This window comes from Dromiciops gliroides, chromosome 4 (genome assembly GCF_019393635.1).
Source record: "Dromiciops gliroides isolate mDroGli1 chromosome 4, mDroGli1.pri, whole genome shotgun sequence".
Classification (NCBI taxonomy): domain Eukaryota; kingdom Metazoa; phylum Chordata; class Mammalia; order Microbiotheria; family Microbiotheriidae; genus Dromiciops; species Dromiciops gliroides.
The window spans coordinates 15,273,955-15,289,934 of NC_057864.1; the positions used below are offsets into that span (position 1 = coordinate 15,273,955).

General features: G+C 39.8%; 1 protein-coding gene across 2 annotated transcripts in view; it reads right to left on the bottom strand.

Moving 5' to 3' along the window:
* Nucleotides 1-15,980, bottom strand: part of EFCAB7 (EF-hand calcium binding domain 7) — a 49,825-nt gene that overhangs the window by 31,500 nt on the left and 2,345 nt on the right. For both annotated transcript variants that reach the window (XR_006356307.1, XM_044001432.1), the window contains exons 2-6: nucleotides 11,760-11,947; nucleotides 3,490-3,701; nucleotides 2,703-2,789; nucleotides 1,939-2,134; nucleotides 1,264-1,388 (exon numbers count right to left, since the gene is read on the bottom strand). Coding sequence is in view for 1 of the 2 variants with exons in the window: in XM_044001432.1 (XP_043857367.1) it covers nucleotides 1,264-1,388; nucleotides 1,939-2,134; nucleotides 2,703-2,789; nucleotides 3,490-3,701; nucleotides 11,760-11,946 (807 nt within the window). In the remaining variant the exon portion in view is untranslated. The remainder of the gene's footprint in view (nucleotides 1-1,263; nucleotides 1,389-1,938; nucleotides 2,135-2,702; nucleotides 2,790-3,489; nucleotides 3,702-11,759; nucleotides 11,948-15,980) is intronic.

Here is a 15,980-nt window from a genome sequence, read left to right on the forward strand (position 1 = left end):
ACAGCTCATAAGTGTCTGAGGTGAGATTTGAACTCAGGTCCTCCCAACTTCAGGGCCAGTGCTCTATCCACTGCATCACCTAGCTGCTCCCTGTTTAACCTTACTTCTAGAATGAAAGAGTAATTGCAAATAATGGTTATGAACATTAGGTTTAAATCCTTAATATCTGAAAAGTAAAATCCTCTTCTGAAGGCAATGGATTGTCGACAATATGAAGCAAATAATTTTGGAGATGACAAGATGATATGGGGAGAAAATTCTTATTAGGATTTACAAAGGACACTTTTTACAGATTTTTTTCATTTCTCTACTGTGACTAATGACAAATTTGGTTACTTATTAGACACAGATCATCTTTGATAGTATTTGGAATTTTTTTTTAACATTTCATGTTTGGGAAAAAGAGGAAGGCTCCAACGGTGGCAAATCACCTTGCTGGACACTCAATATTATGTCTGAACATGGTGGGCATGCACGAAATTGCTTGGGGGGATGGATTCCTAAACAGACTGAAAACAATTCCTTGGAGAGAATGTTTTAAAATTTTAATATAGAACAAATGTCACTGTCTAGCAATTTAAAGATATAAGGGACTTCAGAGTTCAATAACAAATACAGAGTTGTTATTTGAAACAAAATGTAGCTCATGAGGACAATCAGTTCAGTTTTCGAACAGCAGTTATACTATGTGGTCATAACCATTTTTCCCCCTTTAACAGAGGTCTCAAGGTGCACATTTTTAATGTATCCTAGCAGTTTCCAGTTAATGTTTTATATTTCTGTAGCTATTATTTTCTGTTGAAAGAAAACTAGTAAAGGTTGAGTCAAGAAAGGGAAAACAAAGGAAAAAGATCAATATTAACACTCTACAAATATTGACTTAGCAAAGTGACTTTGTTGTCTTTTTCCCATAGGAACTAATATTGAATGAGTGATTTATTTAAAAGAAAGGACTTAGATAAACTATTTGTTAAATAAAATTAAGTATTTTAGGGTTAATGATGCATTTATTTAGATAATCAGGTAAAACAACTCAAAAGAAATCACAGTCCCCTTAAAGTCCTTATCAAAATATTATTTACCGTTTCCACTTTAAAACCAGAAAAGCTGTTTTACAAATAGAGTGCAAATGTTGATACCTCTACAAAAATGTCAAAGAATTAATTTGCAGAACTCACTGAAACACCACCAACACTGAAAATTGTTAAAATAATACAAAAAATCATCCCCAAATTTCCCGATTTCTGATTTGAAATGCCGTACCTTTATTGACTTTGGCTCAAGTAGCTTTGGGCTTCTACAGCTGTTACCACCCATGCTGATATTAAAAGAAACAGACGTTTTGTGCTTTCGAGCTGGTAATGGTAGAGAAGAATTCCGGCCATCACCTATAACCAATTTTTTCAATAATGGTTAAATTCTGTTCTTTCACCATATTATTTAATGGCTATCGATATGAATCTTGCCTCTAGTGCACAAATAATAAAAATGAGCCAGTTAAGCAATCCTTACTCTGTGAATTCCTTATGGAAAATAAGCCATGTGTTCCGTAATGACTGTCTAAAGTGGGGTCACAGGATCATGGGTTAGGCTGGAAAGGACCGGAGAGGCCATCATGCACAACTCCTTCATATTACAGATACAGAAAATGAGACAGAGAGAGGCTGAGGGCCTTGCTCAGCAATTACAGAACTGTCTGTACAGCCAGTCTGCCTGGATATTTTTCTAAGATTGCTATACACCTTTACTAGACTGTCACTTGGTTCCTAGAGAAAACACTGCAACTTTAACTAAGTTCTACCCTGAACTTGACTTTCATGGAATTCTGATAATGGCTAAAAGTGTTTATAAAGCAATAACAAAGAATTTTGTCCAAGTTTAACAGAGAATCACTGATTTTAAAACATGTATGTGAAGTTGAGCCAGAAAAGTCAATACCTCTACTGAGCACAGTTTCCTGATCGATATTCTCTGGGATTCTCGGGGATGGTTTTGATATTGGCGATACACCACTCTCAGGAGATCCTTCCAGATGGCTTCCTAATTGCTGAAGTCTCATCTTACTATCAATTTCCAGTTTTTCTAGTGCCGTCTTGAGACACTGCTCATTGGTTGTCACATATAATTTACAAAACTATAGGAAATAAAAAGTAATTCAGTGGGCAAAATGTTCAGTCATACATTTTAGGAAGGGGAGGAAGAAATGTGCATTAGTAGGTAAGGGATAGACTGATAGATGGAAGACATTTTCTATGGAACTGAGTTACTCATTTTATTTTCTTGGATCAGAATGACCACTCTCAAGTGACCTGGTGAAATGCAGCCATGATTCAATGAGGAGGTCACACTGAGTGAAAATAAAATGTGGTATACCCTGAGAGGTGATTTATTATTTTTTTATAAGACATGTGCAGACTTGGGTTTGTTCTAAATAATTTTTATGGCTTTATTTTCTTGAAAAGCTGCATTTCTGATAAGTTTTTGTAGGTTTCTCAAACTCTTATTACATTAAAAAAATATATATAATTATTGTACCAGAGTATGATATGAAATAACTTGAAACTGAAGACATGTTCAATTTAAATTGGTTAACAATATATAGCAAGTTGCTGCAAACTTTCAAAGGATATCTACCCTATCACAATATTCCTTCCTCACCAATACTACAAGTTTATGTATATAGAAGCTTATTTACCACATACCTTAATGTAGTCAAGTTTGCCATCAACGTTTATATCAGCCAAGTTTATTATAGCATTCATTTCCTCTGGTGTCATTTTCTCACCTCTCTGTGAAAACAAATTAGATTTCAAAATGTCTACAATTTTTTTAAAGCACTAGTTTAAAATATGTCGACTTGAAGAAATAATATTTTTTATAATTAGCCATTAAAAAAACAGCAATGAAGAATTTTGGAAATTGCTTTTTGTCAAAGGGTAGGAGTCACTTAGAAGATGACCTCCAAGTACAAAAGCTGTTTTGCTGTTAGCGTTTACTTAGTAACACAGTCAGAGTCTCTGCAGTTGTGTTCAATTTCTGTTTACAAATTACAATTGAATATTATCAATCAAATAAAATGTGACGTTGCACCTAGAGTAATGATACTTCCTAATGCTACAGCCAAGAACAAAATGACTTCTTGTTCCAATTTATATGTACACTGTTCCCCTTTCCCACATGGCTCCATCACTGACATACAGAGCTGCTCAGCAAAGACTTACTCGGAGGCACAAAGGAAAGTGTGACACGGGCCCAAGCCACTACTTTAGCTTTCATTTACAAAACACCTTTCATTCGGAAGGGTTCTGAAAGCACTTTATAACAACATCGACTGGATTCATTTCTCTTACCACTCAAGAGCTAGTAGCTGATATGGATGCAAATGGTCGACAAAGGTGAGTTTCAAAAATTGCATATAGCAGAGATGGGCCTATTTGACCCATTTCTCCTGAGATATATTAGGGGGAAAAATTATTTCACGGGGCTTACCTTTGTAAGAATTTTATAAAGGTCAGTGTGTAAAATATAGCCATCATTATTTACATCTATTTTCTTAAATGCTTTTAACAGTTCTGATTTTGAAGTAGGTTTTTCCTTTTTTAAAATTGCACAAAAATCATCAAAATTCAGCTTAGCAGTTTGAGGAGTCCAATACTTGTCAATTGTCTTTTGGGATGGGTTTCTTCCTGCCTTCTGAAGTGCTGCCAAATTAAAAAAAAATTACACGTTTTATCAATGTTATACTAGATCCTGAATTATATAATTTCCCCTCCAAGTTATCTTTACTTTTTTTTTTTTAACAAAATTGAGCAAACACATACATAAAACTTTTTTTTTTTTTTAGTGAGGCAATTGGGGTTAAGTGACTTGCCCAGGGTCACACAGCTAGTAAGTGTTAAGTGTCTAAGGCCAGCTTTGAACTCAGGTCCTCCTGACTCCAGGGCCGGTGCTCTATTCACTGCGCCACCTAGCTGCCCCATACATAAAACTTTAATGCTAACAACTAAATGTTATTATTATGTATTTAGTTATTCATTTTAAAAAATGAATGAAAAAATCCCAAGTTCATTAATTAATGTCCATTAATTAATTCAAAAAATTAAATAGATTAATTTTGACACCTCAGTTAACAATTTTATAGTTTTTTTAAACTTGTTGATGAATTAAGGACTCAGAGTATCAAAAGATTATTTAAAAAAACAACCTGAGACTTGGGAACAAAAGAGTAAACACACAAAAATACAATTTATCTCTTTACTAGGCTCAACGAAAACTCCTGACATAATTAAAATGCTAGAGATTTAAAAATCATTGGGTTGAGAACAAGTGTCAACTCAGAAATAATCTGTCTTCCAATTACTGTTGGCCATGAGCCTTTGCTAGGCCTTTAGATGTGTGCTACAATCTAGCCCATATACAGAACTGTGTTCATTTTCAGAATCATAGAATTTGGGGGTACCTGCCATCTAACCAACAGTTTTTGAAATAGCCAGAAATGTGGGAGGGATGTTCAGAGATGGCTTTGGAAAATGGGTGAGTTTTTTTTTGGGGGGGGGAGGATTTTAATAGTAATAGTTTACACTTTTTTTTTTTTTGCGGGGCAATTGGGGTTAAGTGACTTGCCCAGGGTCACACAGCTAGTAAGTGTCAAGTGTCTGAGGCTGGATTTGAACTCAGGTCCTCCTGAATCCAGGGCCAGTGCTCCATCCTCTGCGCCACCTAGCTGCCCTCTATGGGATTTTTAAGTGAAAAGAATGTAGGGGCAGCTAGGTGGTGCAGTGGATGGAGCACTGGCCCTGGATTCAGGAGGACCTGAGTTCAAATCCAGCCTCAGACACTTGACACTTACTAGCTGTGTGACCCTGGGCAAGTCACTTAACCCTCACTGCCCTGAAGAAAAAAAAAATCCCATAATCTGTTGCAGCAGCAGAAGAGCTAACTCTGGTTAATATAATCTTGGACTTTTACAAGGTCACTCTAGAGAACAGCTATCTAGTTTAGTATGTGAGCAAGTACGTAAGCAGCCAGTTGGTACAGAGGACAGAGGGCCCCACTTCAACTTGGAAGTTGGAAGACTTGTCTTCCTGAGTTCAAGTCTGGCCTCAGACACTCGATGCCTGTGTGGCCCTGGTAAAGTCACTTCACTTCATCTATAAAATGAACTGGAGAAGGAAATGGCAAACCACCAAGAAAACCCAAATGGGATCACTAAGAGTCAGATACAACTGAAAAACGGCTGAACAACAAGTAACTGAACAGCTATTTTGGTCTGCATTTTAAAAAAGAATGGAAGTTTCCTCCCACTCTTTGAAGGTTAGAATTACAGTATATAGACATGAAAAAGTGATAGCTAACAAAGTGAATTGTCTCTCTCCTTTTCCTCTCTACACACACACACACACATCTACACACAGTGTCTATTAGACGTTCCTATTTCTATGAACTGTTAACTGTTAAAAATCTCTTTGAAGAACTCAATGGAGCCTATTATCATTGATAAGCATTTGAATGAGCAGCAGAATTTAGCTAAGAGTACACACATAACATAACTCTAGATACTTCAAAGATGCCCAAGTTTACTTTATGCTTTGACATGAACCTATAATTTAAACCATATTCTTTGAAAGTTTAAAAATGTTCATGTTCAAGCTTAGTTTTATTTGACCTTGGAATAGAAATGCTGGCACCCTGGGGATGTGCTTCAGGGGCACATGGCCATACATGAAAGCCACAGAACACAACAAAGCACTAACACTTGTTCCCACTGCTCCTACGTTTCCATTTAGATGATGTGAAATAAATCACTAGCATGTCACAAAGGGGGTTCCATTTTCGCACCAAGAATTTATATAAGAGAAATGCTAAGCTTTTGTCCTTCCAGATAAGCCTATACAATGAATATTCTTATAATGCACATTCATTGGTTTGCAAAATAAATGCTCCCATAATGGAAAATGTAAATAATAAATGTATCAGAATGGTGATGACACCACCAAAAGGAAGCTCAGTAGCATGTCAGAAGTAATATCAATATGCATGTATTTATTTAATACACTGAAACGTGTTTCAGAACTCTAAATTAGCCAGGGCTGAAGTGGTCCCAATGGAGCATGGGTGGTTAGGGACCCTCCTCATCTGCTGGACAGGGGCACTTCCTACTGAATGGCCTCTTCTTGTGAGATGTGTATTTTGGAATAATGGTCTCTCTAACTAGAGGGCTGTGCCAAAAATAACTGATGCCTGAGGTTGGGAGAGCCGCCCCCTGAGGAGGGTGGATAAGTCAGCCAATAAGCATTTATTTAGTGTCCACTGTGTGCCTGGTGCTGTGCTAAGGAGGGTATTTTGGAGCGCACTGCTTTGGGCCTTTGTCAGCTCTGCTTTGGATGTCTGTGGTCGTGGGCTGGGACTTCCCTCACTGTCCCCAGTTACAATGTTGGCTACAAGCACAGAGCAGAAGAATAGGGGAGCCAGAGATTCGGCCCCAAAGAGTGACTCTTCTGCTCTGAGTTTCCTTCCCTAAATACAGGGCTGCAGGCAGTGAGCAGCGATCATGGTCAAGGCATTTCTAGTCTTGGAGGCCACCTTTTAGCCTGAGTGTCAAGGCCCCTGAGCTGATGCTTGCTGTCTCCTGGGAGGTGCTTCCCACAAGCAGACCATTTATCAGAGAAGATCAACACTGAAAGGATCATGCAGAACCTGAAGTGACCAAAGAGCCGTGTCTGACCCGCCAGACAATTGGGGCCTTGTGAGCTGCTCAGTACAGTTCCAAGAGCGCTGGGAAGTATCTGGGAGCGCCCTCTCAGGGGAGCAGAGTAAGCCTAAAGAGCTATTGTTCTGTGGTTTAAGTAAGTGGTGAGACAGGCTGTGGAGTCTTTGCATTTGAAACACTCCTCTTGTAGCTAAGGAAAGAAACAGCTGTCCTCTAGCCAAAACACCTTCTGGACAGGGAGGACCTTTCCTCCAAGAGACCTCATGGATTCCTTCTGGGCAGCCTTGGCCTCGTGGGTAGCATGGAGCCTTGTTCGGGTGGGATCCTCGACCACGATTTGGCAAAAGTGGGCGAGGAATAGTATTGTATTAAGAGGAAATTCAGAAAGCAGAGGAGGGAGACACAGTCGGCCATGCTGGGGTAAAGACCAGAACAGATGCTGTCACTGCTGAGCACTACAGACCACTGTCCTGCTACAGAGGAACGAAGACAGTAGTTACTGGAGATTTCCATTGTAATAACTGCTGGGAGGTTTGTGAAGCCCTTTACATCTTTGACTCCCTGGATCCTCACTGGGAGGGAGGTGCTATTATAAATCCCATTTTAGAGATGAAGAAACTAAAGCAAACAGAGGTGATAGGACTTGCCTATGAAGTATCTGAAGTCAGACTGGAACTTGAGTTTTCCCGACTCCAGGCTTCCCTCTCCCCAAGCTTGTCTAGACGAACCTGTGCAAGTTAACTGTGTCTCCCTTGTCTGATTCGCACCCTAGAAATTCTTCAGAAGTTAGTCCAGGAGGGATGAGATGCGAAACTCTCATGAGTGAAATTCTTTTTTTTTTAAATAAAAGTATTTTATTATTTTCCAGTTACATGTATAAATAGTTTTCAATATTTGTTTATTTTATCTTATTTTTGAGGCAATTGGGGTTAAGTGACTTGCCCAGGGTCACACAGCTAGTTAAGTGTTAAGTGTCTGACGCCGAATTTGAACTCGGGTCTTCCTGAATCCAGGGCCGGTGCCCTATCCACTGTGCCACCTAGCTGCCCCTCAATATTTGTTTATATAAGATTTCCAACTTCAAATTTTTCTCCCTCCCTCCCTCCCTCCCTCCCTCCCCCCATCCCCTAGACAGCAGGCAACCTGATATAGGTTATATATACATAATAAGACAAAACATGTTTCTGCATTAGTCATGGTATAAGAGAAGAATCAGAGCAAAAAGGAAAAACCTCAAAACAGAAAACCAATAGCACCAAAAACAAAAGAAATAATATGGTACAATCAGCATCCATAGTCCACAGTTTCTTTTTTTTTTTCTTCCCCCTGGATTTCCATCATGAACCCTTTGGAACTTTCTTATACCATTGGATTGGTGAGAAGAATCTAGTCTATCACAGTTGACTGACACATCATGTTGATGATACTGTGTACAATGTTCTCCTGGTTCTGCTCATCTCACTCATCATCAGTTCATGCAAGTCCTTCCAAGTTTCTCTGAACTCCTCCTGCTCATTGTTTCTTACAGCACAATAGAATTCCATTAAATTCATATACCACAACTTGTTCAGCCATTCCCCAATTGATGGGCATCCCCTCAATTTCCAATTCCTTGCCACCACAAAAAGAGCAGCTATAAATATTTTTGAACATGTGGGTCCTTTTCCCTTTTTTATGATCTCTTTGAGAAAAGGACCCAAAAGTGGTATTGCTGGGTCAAAGTGTATGCACAGATTTATAGCCATTTGGGCATAATTCCAAATTGCTCTCCAGAATGGTTGAATCAGTTCACAGCTCCACCAACAATGCATTAGTGTTCCAATTTTTCCATAGCTTCTCCAACATTTATTATTTTCCTTTTTTGTCATATTAGCCAATCTGATAGGTGTCAGGTGCTACCTCAGAGTTGTTTTAATTTGCATCTCTCTAATTAACAGTGATTTAGAGAATTTTTTCATATGGCAATAGATAGCTTTGATTTCTTCATCAGAAAACTGCCTGTTCATATCCTTTGACCATTTCTCAATTGGGGAATGACTTGGATTCTTATAAATTTGATTTACTTCTCTATATATTTTAGAAATGAGGCCTTTATCAGAAGTACTGGCCATAAAAATTGTTTCTCAGCTTTCTGCATCCCTTCTAATTTTGGATGCATTGCTTCTGTTTGTACAAAAACTTTTTAATTTAATGTAATCAAAATCATCCATTTTGCATTTCATAATATTCTCTATCTCTTGTTTGGTTATAAACTGCTCTCCTTTCCAAAGATCTGAAAGGTAAACTATTCCTTCTCCTAATTTACCTATGGTATCACCTCTTATGTCTAAATCATCTACCCATTTTGACTTTATTTTAGTATAAGGTGTCAGATGTTGGTCTTTGCCTAATTTCTGCTATACTATCTTCCAGCTTTCAAATACTGAATTCCTCATGAATGAAATTCTGAAGACTCAGAGACAATTCTGAAAGTGAAAAAAAAAAAAAGAGGAGTTGCTGGAAGAGACCAGTGTGGGATGCACAAGTAATTAGCAGCTGCCTCAGACCCGAAACCCAAGGAAGAGCACAAAAGTATAGCCCAGGAATGGAAGAAGAGTATCAGGTTGCTAGAACTCCTGATGATGAGCTAGAGCTGAGAAAGCTACGAATGAGAGAATTCTTACAATGGGGGGAAGAAGAGGTGACTGGCAGGGGAGAAGGCTCAGCTGTTGGGTTTGGATTTTATCTCTGTCTCCTTTGCTATGGCAGAAAATGATGGAACAAAAATAACTAATGGGGAATGGATACCCAAGATAAGGTAGAGAAGTAGCAGTCAGAGACCCCTGATGGATTTGGCCCAGATGAACACCATTCTCAGGCACTGAATGAACTGGCAGATGTGGTGGTTTAGCCACTTCTGGTGACAGAGGCACCAGAGGACGGAGAGAGGAAATGATGTCCTTGGTTTTTTTTAAAAGGGGAAGGTTAACGAGATTTGTAAAGCTGTGAGTACAGCTTCAGTTCCTGGCAGAATTCTTGAACGTCTCATGGGAGAGATGGTTAGTGATCATTTGGAAGAGCTTGTACCCAAAGAGAGGCAGCCAGGCTTCATCAAGGAGGAGCCGTGCTGTTCTGACTTCAGGTTCTAACATGGTAACCAAGCTGGTAAGTCAGGGGATCGATGGCTTTTCCTAGGTAAAGTGTCTCCTGCTGTTTTTGTGGGACAAGACTGTCTAGCTGAATGAATCTGGGGTGGGCTAGATGGCATAAGTCTAGAAGGAGTCGTGAGTGCCTGCAGGCCTCAGGTGGAGTGCCCTGGAGTCCCAAGCTAAGCCCTGGGCTGCAGGACAAAAGGCACGGTCGGCACGTTCATCAGAACTGCAGATGTCATCAAGCAGAAAAGGAGAGCTAACCCGAAGAGTGGCCAGTCAGAAGTCGGAGAGCCTGAGAGGTGAGACCAGAACCGCTTCTTTTGTGCCCCAGACCCCTTTGGTAGTCAGTCCAGGAAAGCAGAAGTTTATGGGCCCCTTCTCAGAATCACGTTTTAAATGCGTAAAATGAAAGAAGGAACAATGATATCGACGTGCCCCGAATCCATGGGCCCCCAGCTAAGAAGTGAGGTGTGGCACAGTCAGACTTGTGTTTGAGGAAAATCATTTTGGTAGCTAAGTGGCAGATGGACTGGAGGAGCCAGCCTGGGCCCTCAGGCGCTTTTCAACATGACCTCATGTCAGCTCCCTGAGGGCAGGGCGAGGGTGTTTATCATCTTCTTACCCCCCCCCCACCCCACACACACTCACGTGTACATTGTGGGCACTGAAGAACCACTCCAGGAACGGAAGTACAACTGCTTTCATCTCAGGTGGCCCCCCAAATGGAAGTCTTTGAGGGAGAGCACAGAATTCCCTTCTGCCCCTCCAGGCCTGCGCCCCCGGGGCCTGTCTTAAAGAAAGGAGAAGTGCTAGGTTCCGTCTTCATCTCTGGCCCTTGTCGGATTGACCACCTCACACTAACTAAAGGGATTGAGCCTTTTTTCCTTTTTAACACAGACGGGGCTGTTCTAGGACTTCCCAGCACCAGGCCTCAGGGGACCAGTAGTAAGTGACAAGGGACAAAGGACAAGAACCAACCATCCTTCCTTTTTTCCTTTCCTTGCTTCTCCCGCTCTCTCCTTCCCCCCTCTCAGTGTTTACCCAGGCACATCATTCACACATTGTCTCTGACTTCATCCTTCCCAGCCTGGGCCTCAGCCATATTGACTGTGACTCCGTACTTACCAATTTACCTTGTCCACTGAACAGACTTCCTACCCACTCACCAACCTAAAGCATCCTGCCATTTACCTGCTCTTACTACCCGGACCATCACCTTCTCCAATGGACTCCAGAAGCCTGTTCCCAGGACCCAGGAACTCCTGCCCTAGAGCCTACACACCTTCACTGCGGACTGAGTGAGTGTAACTGCTAGCCCACTCTATCTGGCTGACCTCAGACCCCAGGCCAGACCATTGCTCACCATCACCTTCCATCTGGCTCCCACCTAAGCCATCTTGTGCCCTGCCTGCTGAGAGGCACGGCCATCAAACCAAGGGTACCATGGCTTCAAATCACCATTCTGGTGACTTCCCAAATGCACCCCCTGGAGATCACTCTCATTTGGGTCTGTGGCCCCAGTGCTCAGAATGCTGCTAAGTGTCCCATAGTAAGTAAGATCTAATCAATTCTTTTTCATTCATTCCCTTGACTCAGACAAAATCAAACTTACTTAGAATGTCAAAGCCACTGACCACATCGTTGTAAATAACCCCTAGATAATGATAGCTTAAAATATACTCAAAATAAAACAAAAACTTTGAGTTTTTACAACATGGCATCTGCTGGATTTTTTATTTTATCATTTTTGAGCTTTATTTTATAACATATGGTCATCTAAAAAGAGCATGATTTTATTAGCTGAGCTTTATTAAGAAAATGAAACAGTTTAGCATTGAAAAACTAAATTGTATCTTTTTACTGTTCTCTGTTTACAAGTAAAAATAAAAACATTTGCTGATAATTAAAAGATTATTTACCTATGCAAAGTTGATCTCTCGACATAATACTTTCTAAACTGCTTTTAAAAACAGTTAGATAGGCAGCTCTACAATTCATATAAAATAGCTCCTCTTCAGTGACCTGTAATTTCTTTGTTCGAGAACATTCCCAAAATGTAGATTTCTGACTGGAGAGAGACGCATGACTTCCTGGGCTGCTGGCCATTCTAGGAAAAATGCAAAAATTGTCACGTTGGATTCCTGAATGATCTAAAGATACCATCGACCTTGCTTCTCAATCCAGAGAGAAAAAACCCTCAAAATAATATATTTAAATATGTACATATATTTAAATGCACCTGAATTTTCATATCAATGACAACACATTCACATGAAGGTGAGTGTGCAATAGGAAAGGCAACAACTAAAATAAACCCTTTGCTGGTGTTTCTCTCCTTTAATACAGAGTTCCTCAATTATGTAATAATCACTGATTTTAGTTAGTAATGGAAAAATTCTTAAAAGAAGCAAAGTACTGAGGAAATTCTCAATATAAAAGAATGATAAAATCGCTATATTCAATACTATTCATTGACTCATTTGTGTTATTCCAGCATTTCTCTAGATTTTTAATCGCTATACCTTTCAGTTACCCACTAAAATGATTATGAAAAAGATTATTTTAGAGTGACACAAACATTTTCATCCTTTGCTCAAATCTTCATGGTTAAATTTTAAGACAAAACAATGTCAATTAAATATGGAAACAGGTGAAAATTAGTATTTTTAAAAAGAGGGAACTTCTGGGGGCAGCTAGGTGGTACAGTGGATAAAGCACCGGCCCTGGATTCAGGAGGACCTGAGTTCAAATCTGGCCTCAGACACTTGACACTTACTAGTCGTGTGACCCTGGACAAGTCACTTAACCCTCATTGGCCCACCAAAAAAAGAAAAAAGAGGGTACTTTTCAAATTGAAAATGGAAATTAGTTAAATTCAACAAGAATGCTAGATCTTAAATGATGTCTCTGAGAGAAAGGAGGTAGTCAAACAGGCACTAGCAAAACATTGCCAATGTTACAAGATGGATGTAAGATTTGAAAATGATACATGAAGCAACAACAGGGCAGAAAGAAGTCTTTTTCTTTTTCCCAATTAATTTTTTTTTTTTTGGTGGGGCAATGGAAGTTAAGTGACGTGCCCAGGGTCACAGAGCTAGTAAGTGTCAAGTGTCTGAGGCCAGATTTGAACTCAGGTCTTCCTGAATCCAGGGCTGGTGCTCTATCCACTGTGCTACCTAGCTTTTTCTTTTTTAAAATCTCAAATCATATATACTCTTTGACCTGCTAATCCCACCATTGAGAATACTCCTCAAGGAAATAAATAACTAAAAAGAAAAAAAAAAGATCCCTTTGTTTTAAAACATGTATAGCCTCACTATAGCTAGTAGTGGAAAACTAGGCAAGTCTCAAATATGCAAAGGCTGGAAATGGCCAGGCAGACCAACAAGGTTTGCTGTGTCCTAGGGGTCAGGTCTGCACACCGCCATCCAAATACATGCTTCTGCCCATGAGCTAGAATGGCTTTTGCATTTTTAAATAGTTGAAAAAAGATCAAATGAAGAATAATCTTTAGTGAAATGAAAATTATGTGAAATGCACATTTCTGTATCTAGTAAGTAAAGTTTTGCTGTTTACGTACTGCGTCTCTGCTTGTTTTACTGATACAATGGCAGAGTCGAGGCTTTGCCACAGAGGCGGCGTGTGGCACGCACTGCTTCCTTATTGCTGCTCCTCAGGCACACGACCAATTGCAGGGAGGCAATTAGAACTCGACAGTGTTTTGAGTGCCATGCTTTTTGCCATACTACAATTTTATTTTATTATTACCAGTGCATACCCATCGTGTCAACACAAGAAAACAGAGACTTCCATGGTCATGTTTTAAGACTCAGTGGAGTGTGGATTATTTCATTATTGAATTAGACAGCAAAGCATTATGTTTATTATGCAATGACAGTGTAGGGCACTAAAAGAATACAATATACATTGACGTGACCAGAGTAAGCATTCATCAAAGTACTCCCAGATCCTAGGAAAGCAGATGACAGAACAATTAGAAATTCTAAAACAGATTATCTCATCACAACAGAATTTGACAAAAATTAAAAATGGAAATGAAGCCAATGCCAAAGTAAGATTGTAAATGGCTCAACTGTTAATCAAGCCCAGGAAAGCTGATCACTGCTGGTGGACTCACTCAATTGTGTTTGGTTGCAAGAGCTGAAGAAATATGTCCAGAGAAAATAACCTTAAGATTATTAGTTTGTAGACTCAGTTAAAATCAGGTGCTCATGGACTGATATCAGTATTTGCTGGCATTTGTGTCAAGAGACATTTTCAAAGATTGTACTTTATACTCAGTGACACGTTGGGAGTACCCGCTGTCTCCCCTGAGTGGGAGAGGCTTCGTTTGTCTCTGTGCCCAGGATGTAGCACAGTGCAAGAGACGGTGCTTCATCACTTTGGGTGGACGAGTAAGATTGCCGCAGAGAGTTATGAATCTGGACTGCAGAGAACTATGGAGAGGTCCAGATGAAGACCACTGAATGCAAAGTAATGTAGACAAATTTCCAATATATAAAAGGGTTGCCCACTTCCACTTGGTTACCTTCCAGCTGATATGTTTGCTTTTTATGGAAAGTGTTATTTAGCAAATGATTTAACCCCAACAAAAGCACAGTGCTTGTGTGGAAACTGCCTGGCTGACGGAGCAGGACACCACGTTTAGATGGCAAGCTAGATGTGGTAGATGGTGAGACTGCTGCATTTGTGGTCCAAGGGCCACAGTGACGCTGGGTTCAAATCCCAATTCTGCTACTTACAACCAGTGTGACCTTGGAAAGGTACTTCACTTCTCTGGGCTGGTAAATGAGGGGGAGCTTGGCTCTTAGGAAAATCTCTCAATTCTGTTTCCTCATCTACAAAATGGGCACTACAATATTTGTCCTTTGAGAAGAAGCTACAAGAAGATGTGTGAAAGGGTTTGAGCAGCTACCAGGAGAGATGCTGTAGAAATTCAAAATGTTATTATTCGTAGTAAAAGGCTAGTACACTTTGGCTCTGGTTTCCATCTTCATCATTCCTGATGAAGGCTTTCGGGTAGGCCATCACCGAGGGACAGTAAATCCTGCCATTGCTCTAACAGCTCCCAACATGATTTTACTCAGCGCAGACTTCTGAAAATATATTCAACCTAATAAATTGGATATTTCAAGTGCAACAACAAGGCGATACAAGTAGTAGGGTCCCCTTCAGGACTCATTGGATCTTTACTCAGGAGACCTAAATGATTTGCACCTTCTTGAAGCACACAGCCCTTTTACACTTGGGAAAGAAAGATAATAATCACTTCTCATGGATGAAGTACCCTATTTATAATATACAGACTGCATGGCTGACAGTTTCCTATTACACCAGATTTAGAAGGACCCCATAGGGATGTGGTGTCACAGTCTGGTTACTGCAAATTGGGGTCACTATAATTAAGAAGCAGTGCTTTAAACACAGAGGCTTATAAATGGTGACAAGAAACCATTAATATCAAGAAGGAGAGAGAAAACAAATGTTCATTTTCCAACAAGTAATTTTCACAAGAGATGTAGCTTGTTCCACTCAATGCTAGCGTCTTCCCTCTGGTGAGTAACTCCAATTTCTCCTGTTTGCATCTTGTGTGTTTGTACATCATTGTGTTCATGCTGTCTCCCCCATAAGACTGTGAGCTCCTTGAGAGCAGGAACCATGTTCTGCCTCTTTATATGCCCAGCAGTTGGCACAGAACCTGGCACATGGTAGCACTGAAGAAATGTTTGCTCAAGTTTGTCTAATAAAGGCTTCATTTCTTGAACATATAAAGAACAGTCAAATTTATTAAAATAAAAGCCATTCCCCAATTGATAAAGGATCAAAAGATATTAACAATTTTCAGATGAAATAATCAAAGCTATCTATAGCCACATTAAAAAATGCTCTAACTCACTATTGATTGGAAAGATACAAATCATAACAATTCTGGAGTACTACCTCGTACCTATCAGATTGGCCAATAGAACAGAAGAGGAAAATGACAAATATTAGAGGGAATGTGGGGAAAATGAAACATTAATGCACTGTTGATGGAGCTGTAAACTTATTCAACCATTCTGTAGATCAATTATAAGACCATGCATATTCTTTGACCTAGAAATACCACTACTAGGTCT